Genomic DNA, 20,086 nt, shown 5'->3' with positions numbered 1-20,086 from the left:
TTTTATGGACCTATCTAATGTTTAGCTGAAGGGTGAACCTCAGGAGTTACTGAGCTGAAAGGGTGTCCAGGGTCCATACTCTCGGGGTTTCTCCAGTCTCTGCCAGGCAAGTAAGTCTGGTCTTCTTTGTGAGAAAGAATTTTGTTCTACATTTTTCTCCAGCTCTGTCCAGGACCCTCAATTGTGATTCCTGTCAGAGCAGTCAGTGGTGGTAGCCAGGCATCATCTAGTTGTACTGGACTCAGTCTGGTGGAGGCCATGGTAGTTGTGGCCCATTAGCCCTTGGGACTAATCTTTCCCTTGTGTCTTTAGTTTTCTTTATTCTCCCTTGGCCTTAAAGGGGTGAGACCAGTGGAATATCTTAGATGGCCACTCACAGGCTTTTAAGATCCCAGGGGCTACTCACTCAAGTAGAATGTAGAACATTTTGTTTATAAACTATGTTATGCCAATTGAGCTAGATGTTCTCCGAGGCCATGGTCCCCACAGCCCAGCAATTCAGTCCCTCAGGGAGTTTGGATGTGTATGCGGAGCTTCTATGACCTTGCCTTGTACAAGTTGTGCTGGCTTCCCCTGTATTGTATACTGTTTCACCCTTCACCAAAGTTACCACTATCTATTGTCTGTTTAGTGTTTTTCCATCCCCATCCCTCCCCTCCCTCCCTCCATCAAAGATTGTTTCATTTTGTGTGTAAACCTTTTCATGAGTTTTTATAGTAGTGGTGCCATACAATATGTCCTTTTGTGTTTGACTTATCTCACTCAGCAAGATGCCCTCCAGATTCATCCATGTTGTGAGATGCTTTGAAGATTCATCGTTGTTCTTTATCATCACATAGTATTGCATTGTGTGTATGTATCATAGCTTGTTTATCCATTCATCTGCTGATGGGCATCTAGGTGGTTTCCATCTTTTTGCTATTGTAAGCAATGCTGCAATGAACATGGGTGTGCATATGTCTATTCGTGTGACGACTCTTATTGCTCTAGAATATATTCCTAGGAGTGGGATTGCTGGATTATATGGTATTTCTATTTCTAGCTTTCTAAGGAAGTGCCATATCATTTTCCAAAATGGTTCTTTCATTTTGTATTCCCAAAAACAGTGCATAAGAGTTCTAATCTCCCCGCAGCTTCTGCAACATTTGTTATTTTCTTTTTTTTTATTCGTACCAGTCATGCCGGAGTGAGATGGTATCTCATTGTGGTTTTGAGTTACATTTCTCCAATGGCTAGTGATTGAGAGTACTTCCTCATATGTCTGTTAGCTGCTTGAAGGTCTTCTTTGGTGAAGCATCTGTTCATTTCCTTTGCCCATTTTTTAATTGGATTATTTGTCTTTTTGTTGTAGCAGTGTTGGATTTTTCCTGTAGATTTTACAGAATAGAGACCTTTGTGGGATTTGTAATAGCCAAAATTTTTTTCCCAGTCTTTCAGTTCTCTTTTTACTCTTTTGGTGAAGTCTTTTGATGAGCATAAGTGTGTAAGTTTTAGAAGATCTCAGTTATGTAGCTTACTGAAGCTCCTTCTTGACAAATGGTTTATATTATGAAGTACCTGGATGTTGTTAGGGTTGTACTTTGTGACTTCGAAACAGGCGGAATTATCAACCCTAAATGGAGACCAAACTTACCACATAAGCCTAAAAAGCAGCAGATAATAGAGCTAACCAGTCATAGGCACTGGAACATAAAATACAACACCTGTAAAGATATGATGCGTCCTTAGATATTTTCCAGTGTATCACCAAGAATTTTATATTTTTTGGTTAACGTTATATATATATATATATTTTTTTTTTGACTAATTTTTTTCCTTTTTGCAAAAACAGTTTTATAACAATGGTTTAGGACAAAAAGATTTACAGGGTATGGAATACCTTATAAACAAAAGAGAACACACTGAAATAACTGGAACATCTCTGTCTAGTTTTGCAGAGGTTAAGAAGAGTGTTACAGGATCCAACGAGATCATGATGAATCAAGCTTGATTTGATGGAAATATGAAAACCAAAAAATCATACTTCTGGTTTTCTGATGTAGTTACCATTATGTTACCAGTTGCCTTCAAGTCAGTTCTGACTCATGGTGACCTCATGTGTGTCGGAATAGAACTGTGTTCCATTGGGTTTTCAATGGCCCATTTTTTGGAGGTAGATTGCCAGGTCTTTCTTCCGAAGCACCTCTCGGTGGACTCGAACTGCAACTTTTCAGCTGGCAGTTGAGTGTGTTAGCCATTTGTACCACCCATGGACTCCCTGATGTGATTAGCATTTCAGAAAAGCACTTGCCTTTCCAGGGACTTACCTAGGTACCGCACTAAAAACAACATGAGTTGAGGAGGATAAGCCTAATCAGAAGTCTCATATTAGCAACCCTTTTTCATCAAAGTCCAACCACTAGGAATCTAACCCAGGCCTACCAATGCCCCAAGGATATTTTTTTTAATTAAAATCAGAATGATAATGTATTTTTCAGTCAAATAACATGATTCAATTCGTCACATCATTAGACCATTTGTTACTGTCTTCATTAGAGTAATATTCCTTCTCCTTGCACATTCCTTAATATTGACTTTAAAACAGGGGTGGGAGGAAATTATAGGAGCATCGAGGTCCTAGTCTGTTGCTTTCCCTACTCTTCAGTCTTATCCATATTTTCTGAGGTGATTCACCCAAAGATAATTGGAATCTAGATATTTTAACTCTTCCATCTTCTTTAGTCTAAGAAAATTTCTGAAATATCTGAACATGAGAACCCTCTACAGAGAGTTCACAAGTAAGCATATATTTATGTTAAGTATTTATGAGAGGGTGAGACAAGTGGAAAAAGACAAGCCCAATAAACCTCATTCTCAAAATAATTTGCAAAGTTCCATTCTAAACTCCGCAGACCAAAAAGGAGAAAACTGGTCCTTTTCTCTTGATGAGTTTTTAATATGTTTGAGGGAAGAAAAAAATAAAAACCTTCACCTCTAGTTGGGGGATGGAGACCAATATGATAAAGTGGTAAATGATAAGCATCAGGTAAGTAGCACAGAAACTACACTGATGTAATTTCAAAAAAGGCTCAAAATACCAACATTGCGAACCTTTTCTTTCATATTTTAGGGGCTGAGATCAGGCCAGAATGGAAATTATGACAATCTAGGTCTTGTGCTCATAAGACTCAATGCAGAAAAGTTAACCCACATAGCTCAAAAAAATTATCCTGAAGGACCAAAGTATGCAAACAACTATAGCTTTAGATCAAATTAATACAAAAATGGTTTAGCTTAAGCTCGTCAGGGTTTCATTTGTGCGAAGAAAAAGTAAATCTAGGAAAAAATTTCATGATCAACTGAACTTTTATTGTTGATACCCAGAGATTTATTTATGGCCTCTCAATTGGTCTTATAAAATCAATTCTCTCTAACCTAATTTTACCTTTCCACCTCAAGTCCAAACCCAAGAGAGGAAAGTATTGAAAAAAAGGGTGGCATGCAAGCTTTGCAAGCAGGGTCCCTTGACACCGGCCTGAGGTATATCTAATTGTGGACATTGGAAAGTGTGTGCGTGGGGGATTGTGTATGTGTGTGTGTGTGTCTGTGTGTGAGACTGCGGCAGGGGTGTGTATGCATGTTGGGTGGGATTGTGTGTGTGGGTCTGTATGGGGTTATGTGGCAGGGACGTGAAGCAGAGATGTGTGGGGGTGGGTGGCATGGATGTGTGTGCAGGAGTGATGTAAAGGGAGCCTCTAAAAAGCCTCTTAACCTGCCCAGCAATTTTTTTCCTCCTAAATGCCTTGGGTTCTCTTCTGGGATAACCAGAGCATAAGCTATTGAATACTAGGCAAAACATGGTTATTTAATGCTGAGTACAGATTGACACACTCTAGGCTGGATAGGGCATTCTGATAAGAGTTCTTGCCCTACCCTTATTAGCTGGGGGACTTCTAAGCTATAACCTCTGAGCTTTGAGGCCTTTATCTAAGAAAAAGGCATACTGTTTAGTAACTTCTTTTTTTTTTTCCAGGAGTATTAGAGGAGCTAGTGAGATCATACAGGTGAAACCTCCTTGAATACCGAGACAACTAACGGCTGTTAAACATTTTGGGGGAGGGGGCTGTTTACTCTGTGAGCCAAATAATGGCAAACAATGATTTCCTGTCACTTGGAAAAAACACAGAAGCCTCTTTCAAAAACAAAAACTCTTGATTCCACTCATATTCCTGTCAAACTGTCTAATCTCATTCCTTTGATTTGCATTCAAACTTCTCAAAAGCGTGGTAATTCTCCTGTCACTGTCTTCACTTCCTCACCTCTAGTTGCCCTCAGCCCACTTCTGTATGACCCAAATACACAACTGACACTGCTCCCACTGAGGCCAGAGGTGACGTCCCAAATGCCAAACCACAGGCCACTCTTCTATTCTTGTGTCCTTGGACTTTTCTGCTGTATCGGACAGCAACAACCATGCCCTCCTTTGGACATTCTTTTCTCCTTGGCTCCTAGAGGACCAACTCTTCTGTTCCTCCAGGTCTCCTCCAACAACGCCCTTTTTTTCTCTTTCTCTACCTTCTCCTTCTTCCCTCTCACACAATCAGTAAGGTTCCCTCGTCTAGCTGGAAGTTCATCCAAGAAAAGATCAATAAATGTTCATTGAATAAATGTTCATAAAAATAGATTGTCACAAGTAAATGTGCTTGGATATTATACAGTAACACATTTGCAAAGTGTGAAGTTATTCATTCAGGCATGGAACCCCACTCCCTGAATGGAAGTTTTTACTCATTTTAATGAGAAAACAAAGCTAAAAATTGGTTATATATAGTTGGGGAATGGTGAAATGAAACTGTCCTACCACCTGGACAAGTTAGTTCAAAGAACAGTTTTGTGAGTATTTAAATACTTCCCTGCCACATTCTGACCGGCCAGCTCATTCCTGCCTCACAGCCTTTGCATTTGCAGTTCCCTCTGCTTGAACATCACCATCCAGACCTTTACCTCCTTTCGATACCACACTTCATTCAAGTCTGTACTTACTTAGATGCCACTTCCTTGGATGGGCCTTTTCTTTCCCAATACCCGAAACGACACCATTATCCCTGTCGCTTTCTATCCATCCTGTTCCCTTGTTTATTTTTTATAGCATTTATTGCTGCCCAGTATTACATAAAAAAATTTTTTTTATTCACTTTATTTTCAGACTCCCACCCTAGAATGTAAAATCCACAAGGACAGGGGCTTTGTCTTATTCACCAAGAAATCCCCAGCGTCTGGCACACAGGTGGTGCCCAATAAATCATTATTGGAAGAATAAATGAAAAGAAAGAAAGAAAAAAAAAAAAAAAGATGGGGAATGTATGAAGACAATGCTAATTCTGGGCTACGTCACTGTAGCTTACCCAGGAAGTGACCATGGAGCCAGGTTACTGATGCAGCTCTGCTATTGGGAGTGGGAGTGGGTAAGAGGTTTCTGAAGGAATTGAAGCAACACGTCTCAGGGGAAAGTCAAGGCAGGTGCACTGTCCACTCTCGAGGAAGGAGCATGCAGGAAGCCTGTGACCTAGGACTAATGAATTTGGCTTATCAGGATACCACGCTTTTCTAGGACAAGAGAGTGGGGCTCAGGTGGAAGATGCTCAGCAGCCTGGGAGATAACAAAGCACCCTGTAGAGGTCACTGGCTTTATACATGCTTTCGAGGGGAAAACTGAAAAAGGGAGGCCCGCACTTGGGTGATGCAAATGGTTAAGTGCTCGATGGCTGACCAAAAGTTTGGCAGCTCAAACCCACACAGAGGCACCTCAGAAGACAGGCCCGGTGACATCCTTCTGAAAAATCAGCAACTGAAAACCCTGTGGAGCAGAGCTTTACTCTGACGCACATGGGGTCGCCATGAGTCGGAACTGCCTCCAAGGCAACTCACAACACTACCATTCTTAGCAAAACTGTAAATCAGGTGAAATATTTTGTGTATGTGTGTGTTTTAACCTTTTTTCCCACATTTCCTATTTCTTTTCCCTCCTGCAGGGTAGCTGAGCAGTGACTCCCAGTGACTTTTGGTGCCAGATCTCCATTTTCCTTCCAAGCTTTATCTCTCAGGACCTAAGCCTGCCAGTCATCTAAACCTCAACCCTATTCTGATGAACTCACATCATAGAGTTTTCCTCTTGAAAAGTGGAATATAGTCAGCAGATGTGGGTGTCCATAAGAGCTGTTCAGCCCCAAACTGACTTGATGGCAGGTGGGTTGGTTTTATACATACACATATACACGCACACATACATATATACGCGTTGTTGTTGGGTACTGTTGAGTTGATTTTCAACTTATAGCAATCCCATGTGACAGCGCAGAGCTGCCTCCCAGAGCTTTCTAGGCTGTAATCCTTACAGCAGCAGATCACCAGGTCTCTCTCCCATGGAGACACTGGTGGGTTTGAACTGGGGACCTTCCAGTCAGTGGTCAAGCAATTAACTGTTGTGCCACGAGGGCTCCTTACATATATACATACACACACACATATATATACACATATATGTATAAACATGTATGTGTGTACGTGTATATATGTATATGTAAATATACATATATATATGCCAGAAAAACACATATGGCTGTTGTTGCAAAGAGGATCGATCTTACTTTTTACATAATTCATATAAGACAATAGGATTTATGATTTTAGGTTAAACTAACATGATACTTGGGAACAATGTAGCCCACACTCACACCCAACATGATTTATATGCTCACCAAGAAAACACTGAGCCATTCCCATATAGTTAGAGAATATTTTCACAAATGGAAGAAATTAAGGCTTTCTAATATCAGTAAACCATTGCTGTCGAGTCGATTCCAACTCATAGCGACCTATAGGACAGAGCAGAACTGCCCCATAGAGGTAAGTGCTACAGCTGCGAACCAAAGGGTTGGCAGTTCGAATCCGCCAGGCGCTCCTTGGAAACTCTATGGGGCAGTTCTACTCTGTCCTATAGGGTCGCTATGAGTCGGAATCGACTCGACGGCACTGGGTTTCTGGGTTAATATCAGTAACGGATCTGGGTTAATATCACTAACGGAAACCCTGGTGGTGTAGTGGTTAAGTGCTACAGCTGCTAACCAAAGGGACGGCAGTTTGAATCCGCCAGGCGCTCCTTGGAAACTCTATGGGGCAGTTTTACTCCGCCCTATAGGGTCACTATAGTTGGAATCGACTCGACGGCACTTGATTTTTAATATCAGTAAGTATATACATTCTCTGAAATGTATTAGAGAGAAAAATCAAAAGTTCCTTAACAAAGAATGACAGTAAAAAACATCTCATATTTCTCAAGGAAACAGACCTTCTTCACTTGGACCTTCTCTACCACATCGTTCACTCAACTCTATTCAACAAACATTTACCAAGAATGTTATGCCACGTGCAGATGATAAAATGAGGCCTGGAAGTTATTCCTTCCCTCATGGATCTTACAGCCTAAGATAGTAGACCCAGGGACAGCAGCATCATGGCATTCTTTATTGGAAGACTTGTAATTGCAAATTCAGTTTCTTTGGTAGATGCAGGTCTATTCGAATTTTCAATTTCTTCTTCTGTATTGTTTTGTTAAGTTTGTCTTTCAAGGAGTTTATTTTATCTAAGTTGTAGAATTTATTTGCATGAAGTTGTTCATAATAATCCCTCCTTATCCTTTTAAGTCTGTAGGATAAAAAGTGCCGAGAAATCAGTAAGACAATTTTAAAAAATGGACAAAAGACTTGATAAGGCACTTCGTAAGAAAAAAAAGGCTATCCAATAAGCATATTAAAATAATTAATCATCAGGGACATGCAAATTAAACTCACAAAATCATACCACTAGACATCTACCAAATGGCTAAAATTAAAAAAAAAAAAAACAAAACTAATAGGAAATAATAGCAAGGACATGGGACAACTACAATATTCATACACTGGAAACACCATATGGAAACCCTGGTGGTGTAGTGGTTAAGTGCTACAGCTGCTAACCAAAGGGTTGGCAGTTCAAATCCGCCAGGCGCTCCTTGGAAACTCTACGGGGCAGTTCTACTCTGGGCTATAGGGTTGCTCTGAGTCGGAATTGACTCGACGGCACTGGGTGGGAAACACCATGGAAAACTTTTAGGTAACATCTTCCAAAACTGAACATATGCTACCCCATGACCCAATAATTGCACCAAAAGACAGGAACAGTAAGACTATCATACCTTTAGTCATAATAGCCTATGTCCATCGATAGCAGAATGTAAATGAAATACTATTCACAATGAAAAAGAGGAAATTTTGCTATTGTGTGCAGTGGACAGGCCATAAGCTTTGGAAGCACAGGGTCCTGGGCTTGAACTCCAGTTCTGCTACTTATCATATAGTACCACTTATGTAGATATGAGTAAATAACTTGGTAGAGCCTGCTTTCTCCTTCTGAAAAATAAAGTCATATCACCTTACAATGTTACTCTGAGGATTAGAAACAATATGTATAGAGCAAAAAGCACTGTGTCTAATAGGTGCTCAATACACAGTAAGATTAGAATTTACTGATAGAATTTATCACTCAAGGATCAATTACCAGCCCTTTTTATACATAAACTCCAATCCAATAAAATAAATACATTTATTTGCCTAACCTACCAAATAAATCTGAATCATTTCTGTTAATGGAAAGACATAGGAGTTAAAAATATTACACCTATTCTACAATGTGGATTTTACACGGTTTCTACAATGTACACTCTACACCAATTCTACACTGTGGGCTTCCAAAGAAAATTACATGCTTGCTCATTCCCACTATGATGCTGTTAACAGAGTTGTCAACTCAGTCACCACTGAAGCTGCCCAAGAACCTAGGTCATGGTAGTTTATTATTCAGCTACTTTATGAACCCCATATGCAATTAATTGCAACCGTCATTTTCAATGTCAGAAGATCAAATTAGTTGGAAGGATTTAAACAAATGGGCTAGAGAAATGCCAAGAAGGGTATAAACTGCAGGACAGGAGTCCAATTGGTTCAGTTATAAAGCTGATCCTTAGAACACTATGTACACTGTACGCATACTGTGAACAGCAGCATATGGCAGGTTGGGATGCATGAAATACAAAAGAAAGAAAACAGGTGCAAATACATAAAAGAAACTAGTACTACTGTGTTTTTCAGCCTAATTCTGAATCTTCTTTTAGTTTAAAAATAAATATATTCATTATTTGTCACTAGAGAATAAACCATACAGGTCCTGTAATAAATTCCACTTTGACTTTTTTAAATATAAAAATATATATAACCTGAGAATTAATAGCAATCACTTCCTAAATTTTAAAATGACAATAAAAGTTAGGAAAAAATGACGATTTCTATGCACAGCGTATTTTCAATAAAATTTTACTCAGCTGTATAGAAAATCCAGGTAATTAAGTTCCAATATCATTTAAACTACCAAAGGGAAGACACTAAGGCAGGGCAAAGAAAAGATAAATCCCTGAGATCTTGAAGTCTGGTAAGAGAAAAAAAAAATCTCCCTATATTTCCTAATCCAAAATAATTACTTGAAGAAGGCTAAAGCTTCAAGAACTGCCAGAAGAATGAATAAATCTGTCTTGGAAGAAGTACAGCCAGAATGCTCACTGGAAGCAAGGGTGGTGAGACTTCATCTCACATACTTTGGACAGGTTATCAGGAGGGACTGATCCCTGGAGAAGGATATCATGCTTGGTAAGACAGAGTGTCAGCAAAAAAGAGGAAGGCCCTCAATGAGATGGACTGACAAAGTGGCTACAATGATGGGCTCAAGCAAAACAATGATTGTGAGGACTGGGCAGTGTTTCCTCCTGTTGTATATAGGGTGACTGTGAGTCAAAACCAACTTGATGACACCTAATAACAACCACCACCAAGCTCCAAACTTCCATGTTTTGATCATATAATCATGTTACACTTGCTGTTTTTATTTAAAATTTTATTTTTATGTCTGCAAAGTTTTAAATAGAAGAAACGTGGAAGAATTTACAAGTAACTCAAAGTACACTAAACTCATTTCAAAAAATGGAAATTCCAGAACACTTAATTGTGCTCATGAGGAACCTGTACTTAGACCAAACAGAACAAGGGGATACTGTGTGGTTTAAAGTCAGGAAAGGTATGCATCAGGGTTGTATTCTTTCACCACACTTATTTAATCTGTACACTGAGCAAATAATCTAAGAAGCTGGACTATATGAAGAAGAATGTGGCATCAGGATTGGAGAAGACTCTTTAGTAACCTGAGATATGCAGATGACACAACCTTGCTTGCAGAAAGTGAAGAGGACTTGAAGCACTTACTGATGAAAATCAAAGGCTACAATCTTTAGTATGGATTACACCTCAACATAAAGAAAACAAAAATCCTCACAACTGGACCAATAAGCAACATCATGGTAAGCAAAGAAAACATTGAACTTGTCAAGGATTTCATTTTATTTGGATCCATATTCAATGCCCACAGAAGCAGAAATCAAGAAATAAAAAATTTACTGCATTGGGCAAATCAGCTGCAAAAGACTTCCTTGTAACTGTTGAAAAGCAAAGATGTCACCTTGAGAACTAAGGTGCGCCTGACCCAAGCCATGGTATTTTTGATCGCCTCGTATGCATATGACAGCTGGACAATGAATAAGGAAGACCAAAGAAGAATTGATGCCTTTGAATCATGGTGTTGGCAAAGAATACTGAATACACCACGGACTGCCAGAAGAACAAATAAGTCCATCTTAGACAAAACACAGCCCAGAGTTCTCCTTGAAAGCGAGGATGGTGAGAATTCATCTCATGTACTTTGGACACGTTATCAGGAGGGACCAGTTCCTGGAGAAGGCCATCATGCTTGGTAAAGTAGAGGGTTAATGAAAAAGAGGAAGACCCTTGGTAAGTTGGATTGATACAGTGGCTGCAACAATGGGCTCAAACATAGCTACGATTGTGAGGGTCACGCCGGATTGGTCAGCATTTTGTTCTGTTGTATACAGGATCACTATGAGTCAGAACCGACTTGACGGCTTCTAACAATATGAACAGCTTTCCATTCATAGGAGGCCTCTGGCATAGAAGAATCTGCCTTAGTTGAGTCACTCTTTCTATTTCCTCAATGTTCCAGGTATTTGCAAAAGATCTATGAATTTCACTCCACTGTCTCTCTGAAGAAATCAATGGAACACTCATTTGAAAAATGGCTAGCACATTGCTTCTGCGCCACATGGAGGTAAAAGATTAAAAAAAAAAAAGTGTGATCCATAAGTTTAAATTAGCATGTTCACAGAATGTTTAGATTCCTATTTCTCATGCTTATCCTTAAAATTCTAAGGTCAAGTTATTACTGATATCTTAAGAATATAATTAGAATGGGGTTTTTTCCTCAAAGTAATTTGCAAAATAGTCTTAAAATTGGTGCACTAAATGTTCTTCTCACCACTATTTATAAACCAAAATCTTGAAAAAAAAATTAAATATCTTACAATAACCCATTGCCGTAGAGGTGATCCTGACTCTTCGTTCCTATAAGACAGAGGTGAGCCGCCCCATAGGGTGTCCAAGGCTGTAATCTTTATGGAAGCAGACTGCCACATCTCTCTCCCATGGAGCAGCTGGTAGATTCGAACTACAACCTTCCTGTTAGCAGGTGAGTGCTTAACTATTGTGCCACCAGGGTTCCTTATCTAACAGTAAACATGGAAACATTAACTAAATTAAAATACAGCCACATAACACATTATCATACAGCTATGTTGTTGCTGTGTTGTACCTTCCAACCTGAGGGGCTCATCTTCCAGCACTATATCAGACAATGTTCCGCTGCTATTCTTAAGGTTTTCACTGGCTAATCCTTTTCAGAAGTAGACTGCCAGGTCCTTCTTCCTAGTCTGTCTTAGTCTGGAAGCTCAGCTGAAACCTGTCCTCCATGGGTGACCCTGCTGGTATCTGAATACCGGTGGCATAGCTTCCAGCATCGCAGCAACACGCAAGCCCCCACAGTACGACAAACTGACAGACACGTGGGGGATAGAAGTTGATATTTACTAAGAATTTTTAGTAACCTGAAATAATTTAATATTAAGCGTGAGGGGGGAACCATAACACAATAATCCACATAGGCCTCATCCTGGCAAAACAACAGAATACAAAGAGGAGAAACACCAAATGTTAATAGTTATATTTAGATGGTAAAATTATGGGTGATGTTTATTTTCTTTCTCCCCCACAAAAATACAATAAAAATACCTGGCTGTTTAAATAGGTTTTTCTGAACATTTACCTAAAATTGCTTTTTTAATTAAATATAAAACAACAGTTTTGTTTTTTTTTATGAAAACATTAAAGCCACAATGATAGAAGGATATATTCAAGACAATTAAGCTTCAGATTCTGATAGTTATTTCAAGGAATCGTTAAATTTGTGTATTACCAATAAATTTTGTTAACGCTTTAGAAGTACAGAGGGTTTTATCCCTAAATAACTAACAACCTAAAGAATATCATATGTACAAATTACTAAGAAACAGACTAAAGCATAATTCCTATATGTTAGAAACAGAAGAAAGAAGGCGAAATGAGAAATGGGAAGAAAGAAGATCTAAAAAAAAAAAAAAAGACTCTGGTGAGAAAGTTAACAGTGATTGCACTTAAAGCAGAGTTCATTTTCTCTCTTTTCAGAGAACAACGATGTGCTTTTAACCCATGGAGAGACACACCATTACCTGAACTCATTGTCCTTGGGCCATGAAAATAAGTAAAAGCACACCTTTATGCAAAAGTCACAGCAAAAAACTATTTTAAAGAAGACATATAATAATTTTTCAATGATAATATAAATTTTATTACCATTCAGCAGTCAACAGCTAGGCAGATTTCGGTTACCTGTATCTACTCGCATACTTTGTATACTCTGAAAATTTCAACATTTTAACCCAAGGTATTTCAGAAATGGAAATTGCATAAACAGTAATACTCACAGCCTCCCATAGAGGATTCTTTCCAAACAACATCCAGTGATGCCTTTTATTCTTCAATTAATCATAATTATTTCCTGCTTGTTGAAGAATTATTTGGATCCATGATTTATGGGGAAAATCTACTGGCACTCTGTAGTTAGAAACCAGATACACAAATATCTTGGGCTCAACACGTTAAAGAACTAACTAATGGGAAGTGCAGAGCTATGTTTTGTAACTCTTCTTAGCAGTGATGAAGCTTCACAGAACTACGCAAGTAATGTATTTCAAAATTCCATAAAGGTATTTCAAGATGTAGTAAGAGAGCTCTAGAAAATATGGGTGGAATGGGAATGATGGTGCCAAATACGCATGATTTCACTGCAGCTAATCTTCAGATTTATAGTTAATCTTTAGATTTATAATGAAAATAGTCTTAAAGAATCTTAGAACTTTTTTGGTGGCCATTAAATTTAAGTTATAAGAAATACCATAAGAAACATTCAATTGTTAAACCATGTGGAAGCTTTCCATATCTCCAAAAGCAATGCTGTTGCTGTTGTTAGGTACCGTGCACGCAATCTCACTCATAGTGACCCTATGTACAACAGAACAAAACACTGCCCAGTCCTGTATCATCCTCACAATCATTGCTGTGTTTTAGCTCATTGTTGCAGCCACTGTATTAATCCATCTTATCAAGGGTCTTCCTCTTTTTCCCTAACCCTCTACTTTACCAAGCATGATGGCCTTCTCCAAGGGCTGGTCCCTCCTGATAACATGTTCAAAGTACGTGAGATGAATTCTCACCATCCTTGCTTCCAGGGAGCACTCTTGGCTGTACTTCTTCCAAGACAAACTTGTTTATTCTTCTGGCAGTCCATGGTATATTCAATATTCTTTGCCAACATCATAATTCAAAGGCATCAATTCTTCTTTGGTCTTCCTTATTCATTGTCCAGCTCTCATATGCATATGAGGCTACTGAAAATATCATGGCTTGGGTCTGGCATACCTTAGTCCTCAAAGTTACATCTTTGCTTTTCAGAACTTTAAAGAGAGCTAAACAAATGGAAAAAAAAAAAAAAAGCCCACAAACCCACCGCCATCAAGTCAATTCCAACTCACAGTGACCCTATGGGACAGAGTAGAATTATCCCATAGGGTTTCTGGGGAGCAGCTGGTGGATCTGAACTGACGACCTGTTAGTTTCAGCTAAGCTCTTAACCACTGTGCCACCAGGGCTCCAAAAGAGGTCTAGGGCCCTCCATTTTCTTCTCAGTAATCCCTAGTAACTTCTTCATAAAACATAACAGGATTTTAAACAAAGGGCAACACTGAGCAAGACTGTTAGGTTAGAATAGATATAGCCATATTATAAGTTATATTAGGGAGACAAGTTATCTATATATATACTTCAGGCCTTCTGTTAGATTTTCCAGTGCAATTTCCAAGGCATCATCCTTCTAAATAGTTAGCTCTATCTTAAATGTGTTATCATCCAGTATAATACTTTATCATAAGGTAGTAATTTTGTTAGTTATTAACTCATCAATAGCTGGATCATGCGATATCATGGCTCATGTCAGATAGATTTTGGTTGAAAGCAGGGAATACCAGAAAGATGTTTACTTGGTCTTATTGACTATGCAAGGCATTCAGCTGTGTGGATCATAACAAATTATGGATAACACTGCGAAGAATGGGAATTCCAGGACACTTAATTGTGCTCATGTGGAACCTGTACATAGACCAAGAGGCAGTCATTTGAATGTATCAAGGGAATACTGCGTGGTTTAAAGGCAGGAAAGGTGTATATCAGGGTTGTATCCTTTCGCCGTACTTATTCAATCTGTATGCTAAGCAAATAATCTGAGACGCTGGACTATGTGAAGAAGAATGTTGCATCAGGACCAGAGGAAGACTCATCAACAAACTGCAACATGCAGATGAAGCAGCCTTACTTGCTGAAAGTGAAGAGGACTCGAAGCACTTACTGAAGATGATCAGAGACTACAGCCTTCAGTATGGATTATACCTTAACATAAACAAAAAAACCTCACAGCTGGACCTATAAGCAACATCATAATAAACGGAGAAAATATTGAAGTTGTTGAGGATTTCATTTTACTTGGATCTACAATCAACACCCACGGTAGCAGTAGTCAGGAAATCAAATGACATTGCATTGGGCAAATCTGCTACAAATGATCTCTTTGAAGTGTTGAAAAGCAAAGATGTCTCTTAGAGGATTAAGGTGCACCTCAATCAAGACACAGACTGCCAGAAGAATGAACACATCTGTCTGGGAAGACGTACAGCCAGAATGCTCCTTAGAAGCCAGGACAGTGAGACTTCATCTCACGTACTTTGGACTCCAGTCCCTGGAGAAGGACATCATGCTTGGTAAAGTAGAGAGTCAGCTATAAAGAGGAAGATCCTCAAGGAGATGGATTGACACAGTGGCTGTAGCAATGGCTCAAGCATAACAATGACTGTGAAGATGGTGCAGGACCAGGCAGTATTTTGTTCTGTTGTACACAGGGTCGCTATGAGTCGGAACCAGTTTGAAGGCACCCAACAACAACATTAACTCACCTGCAACAATCCCTTGCTCTCAATGAATGTTACTACTGTAAACTTTAAAAGCTGATCTCTATGAAGAAAAATTAACAGTAATGAGATATGACACATAAATAGAATGTGGCGTTGTCCTATGTTCACCAATCTAAGCTATCATCCCCATTCAGGTCAGCTGAGGACTGGGGCTGTCCTCTGCAGAGGCAGAGCAGGCTTTGTACAGGAAGTGTTGGTGTACGTCCTCAGGCATGGGTGACAAAGTTGGGTGAGGTTGTCAGCACTTTTGGTTCCCTCTCTCTAGCTCAGAGGCGTACAGCAGGAAATTCCAGCTGACCACATGCCAGTGACCTTTTGGTTAGAACTGGAACTGTCCCATTTTACTCCAGTGTACCAGAGTCAGAAGGATCCTAGTGAGTATGTAGGCCCTGGTTGTGGACATCTTTTTCAATGTTTTAGCCTGGTAAGTAAAGTAAGAAAAAAAACTTATGTGGAATATCATCTGATGATTTCACATTGTATATTAGAGATTTCTATATATCTTTACAAATGACTAAACCTTTTCATTGTTCGTTCTGATATATTCAGATATTTTATGGATATCGCTGTAGAGACAAAGTACAGGGATTATCTGCACTGAAATAAAAGCTCTCATAAATGTGTACTATTTTTCTGAGTTCACAGTTTATATCTTGGTCTATTAGATTCAATAAAAATGGATTTATCCCTCTTGGGTGTACATCAAGTAATGTTTATCAGTTTAGTCATATGCACGTACACACACACATCTAGTTAAAGTTCGGGACGGCTTTGGAAACTACAATTTCAAACAGTTTGTCATAAAAGTAAGATTAGTACCACAGAAAAAAATACAACTATGTAGTTAAAAGCAAAGCATCATAAACAGAGTTTTTAAAAAAGCTATTTATTTTGCTTATAACACCACCATCATTCTATTCTAAAGATCCCTAGTGGTGCAGTGGTTAAGCATTCAGCCGCTAACCAGAAGGTCAGCACTTCAAACCCACCAGCCACTCTGCAGGAGAAAGATGTGGCAGTCTTCTTCCATAAGATTTCTGTAGCCTTGGAAACCCAATGGGGCAGTTCTACTCAGTACTATAGGGTTTCTGTGAGTCAGGATTGACTCAACAGCAAAGGGTTTTAATGGGTTATCATTCTATTTTGTCTTAATAAAGTTAATATCATTATTAATAATTACAGTTATGTACTTACTATGCACCCTCTGCATAACAACGCTAACAAGAAGGTGTTATTAGTCCCATTTCATAAATGGTGAAACTGAGACATGGAGCTAAGAAACTCTCCCACATAATAAACAACAGAGCTGAAATTCAAACCCTGGACTAATTAACTTTACTCACATGAAAAAGTATCTGCTTATCCTCCCCGAAGTTTTGTCAAATTACTAACCTAGGGTACAATAACGAGACTTTCATCTTATGACTGAGTTTTCTTGTGTTCCCTCTACCCCCAAAATTAAAATCTAAAACATTTTGTACTTGGTAAAGTAAACTTCCTCTTTTTACTCACGTGGTTCCTTTCATAACTGAATTTCTAAAAACTCTGTATTTAATTTACTTGTTAGCAAATAGTTTTACACATAAACCATTTGTACTCCAGAATAATGGATTTTTTTTTATAGTCCACCCCCAGCAACAGTCTTTTTATCTTACTTGGCTTATTGGCTGTAAGACAGAATGAGAAGAGTAAATTTGTCACTTCCTCAAGGTCATTTTGAGCCAGAAATAGAATTCTAGTCTGAATGGTCTAAAGTCTGGTCACAAAACCACGCTTCCTCTGCAAAACGGTAAGCCACTGAGAAACAGAAGATAACAAAAAGTGTGGGATATTTAAAAACCTTTCATGCTGATTTCCCTTTTCCCTATCTGTCCATCTCTATATTCTGTATTAGATTATGGAAAAAACTACAGCCGTCTTGGCATAGAAGGAAATAAACCTTATTCTTATTTCAAACATGAAGCAAAATATGGGATGCAGCCTCAAAAGTCATTTAATACTTTTTAAAATGTAAGTACATTTCTTCTATTTAATTTTACTGCTACAATTATCTTTTGACTTAATTTAAGATGGTTCACTAAGAAACATATAGCTATCAACACGTTACAACAGTCTTTTTAACTTTTTGTTTTGAAATAATTATAGATTTGCAGGAAATTACAAAACTAGTACTGAGAGATCCAGTGCACCCTTTGCCCAGTTTCCCCAATGACTGTATCTTAAAAACTACAGCATAATTTCAAAGCCTCCACAGGTGGTGCAAATGGTTAATGCTTTCAGCTGCTAACCAAAAGGTTGGCAGTTTGAGTGTACCCAGAAGTACCTCAGGAGAAAGGCCTGGCAATCTGCTTCTGAAAAATCAGCTATTGAAAATCCTATGGAACACAGCTCTACTCTGACACACATGGGATCGCCATAAGTCAGAAGTGACTTTGTGGCAACTGGTTATAATATCAAAACCAGAACATTAACATTGGTACAATGTATGCGTACAGCTCTATGCCATTTTATCACTTGTATATATTTGTATAACCACCCCCACAATCCAGATACAGTACGATTCCTTCACCACAAAGAGCTCCCTCATTCTACCCCTTTATAGTTATACTTGTCCCTCTTCTCCCCACCAACTGTAACCTGGCAACCACTAATATGTTCTCCAATGCTATAATTTTGTCAATTACTGGATATTATATAAATGGATTCATACAGTCTGTGACCTTTTGAGACTGGCTTTTTTTCACTCAGCATAGTGCCCTTGAGATTCATTAAAGTTCTTGCATGTATCAATAGTTTTTTCCTTTTTATCACTGTAATTCCATAGTATAGAAGAACCACAGGCCATTTAGTCATTCATGTATTAAAAAACATTTTGGCTGTTTTATGTTTTGGGCTATCTGAAATAAAGCTGTTATGAACATCTATGTACAGGTTTTCATGTGGACCCAAGTTTTCATTTCTCTGGGATAAATGCACAGAAGAGTGATTGCTAGGTCGTATAATAAATGTCCGTATGTGCTTATCTTCATTTGCCATCACTATATCCTCTTTGATGAAATGTCTTTTGCCCATTTTCTAATTAGAATCTTTACTGTTGTGTTTTGAGAGTTCTTTAAATATTCTAGAGAGTCTTTTGTTAAATACGTGGTTTCCAAATATATTTTCCCAGTCTCTACCTTGTCTTTCATCCTGATAACGGTTTTTGCAAAGTGGAAGTTTCCGTTTTGATGAAGTTCAGTGTATCATTTTTTTTCCTTTGTGGATGATGCTTTTGGTGTCATAGGAACTCTTCACCAAGCCCTAGACACTGGAGATTTTTTCCCTACATTTTCTTCTAAAAGTTTTGTAGTTTTATGTTGTACAATTAAATCAGTGATACATTCTGAGTTAACTTTTATGTAAAGTATGAGGTTTAGGTCAAGGTTTGCTTTTTTGCCCATGGATATCATATTGCTCTAGGACCATTTGTTGAAAAGACAACCGTTCCTCCATTGAATTTGCTTTTGCACTTTTGTCAAAAATCAGTTGGCTGTACTTGTGTGCGTGTGAGTCTGCTATTTCTGGGCTTACTGTTTTGTTTCACTGATCTATGTGTCTATTCCTCTGCCAATACCACACAATTTTGATTACTGTAGCTATATAATAAATCCTAAAATTGGGTAGAGCAATTCCTTTTACTTCATTCTTCTTTTTCAAAATTACCGTAACTACTCTAGTATCTTTGCCTTCCTATAATGTTTTAGAAAAATCTTGTCTACACCTACAAAAATCTTGCTGGAATATCAATAAAAATTGTTAATCAATTCATTAATTTGGCAAATCTGCACAAAAGACCTCTTTAATGTGTTGAAAAGCACAGATGTCACTTTTAGGACTAAGGTGTACCTGATCCAAGCCACGGTCTTTTTCATCACCTCATATACATGAGAAAGCTTGACAATAAAAAAGGAAGAGAAAAGAAGAACTGATGCATTTGAACTGTGGTGTTGACAAAAAAATATTGAACATGCTGTGGACTGCCAGAAGAACAAACAAATCAGTCTTAGAAGAAATACATGAGAATGTTCCTTAGACAAGGGGATGGTGAGACTTCACCTCGCTTCCTTTGGACACGTCACCAGGAAAGACCAATCACTAGAAAAAAGCATTATGTTTGATAAAGTAGATAGACAGTGAAGACAAGGGAAACCCTCAATGAGATGTACTGACACAGTAGCCACAACAACAGACTCAAACATACCAACGATCATGAAGATGGCATAGGACCAGGCAATGTTCTCTTCTGTTATACACGAGGTTGCTATGAGCTGGAGCCAACTCAAAAGCAACTAACGACAACAATAACAATAAGTCAGTTACTAGGTTGAGAGTCTCCCAATTCATGAACACAATATGCCTCTCCATTTATTAAGATCTTCTTTGATCTCTTTCATCAGCATTTTATAGTTTTCATAGGCAGATGTTACCAATAGAAAGGGATGGTTCAAACAAACCGAAAGAATG

The 20,086-nt window shown here is 38.5% G+C and overlaps 1 protein-coding gene across 2 annotated transcripts in view; it reads right to left on the bottom strand.

Annotated features, from left to right (window-relative positions):
• Positions 1–20,086, bottom strand: part of FGD4 (FYVE, RhoGEF and PH domain containing 4) — a 245,009-nt gene that overhangs the window by 142,963 nt on the left and 81,960 nt on the right. The window contains exon 1 of one of the 2 annotated variants that reach the window (XM_049882788.1): positions 12,989–17,593. The exons of the other annotated variant lie outside the window; for it this stretch is intronic. Coding sequence (XP_049738745.1) covers positions 12,989–12,998 — 10 coding nt within the window. The 5' untranslated portion in view covers positions 12,999–17,593. Of the gene's footprint in view, positions 1–12,988; positions 17,594–20,086 lie in introns of those variants that run through there. 2 annotated transcript variants of the gene reach the window in all.

Source organism: Elephas maximus, chromosome 4 (assembly GCF_024166365.1).
Source record: "Elephas maximus indicus isolate mEleMax1 chromosome 4, mEleMax1 primary haplotype, whole genome shotgun sequence".
Lineage (NCBI taxonomy): Eukaryota > Metazoa > Chordata > Mammalia > Proboscidea > Elephantidae > Elephas > Elephas maximus.
Note: the sequence above shows the minus strand (reverse complement) of the source record. Positions and strands in the feature narration are given on the sequence as shown.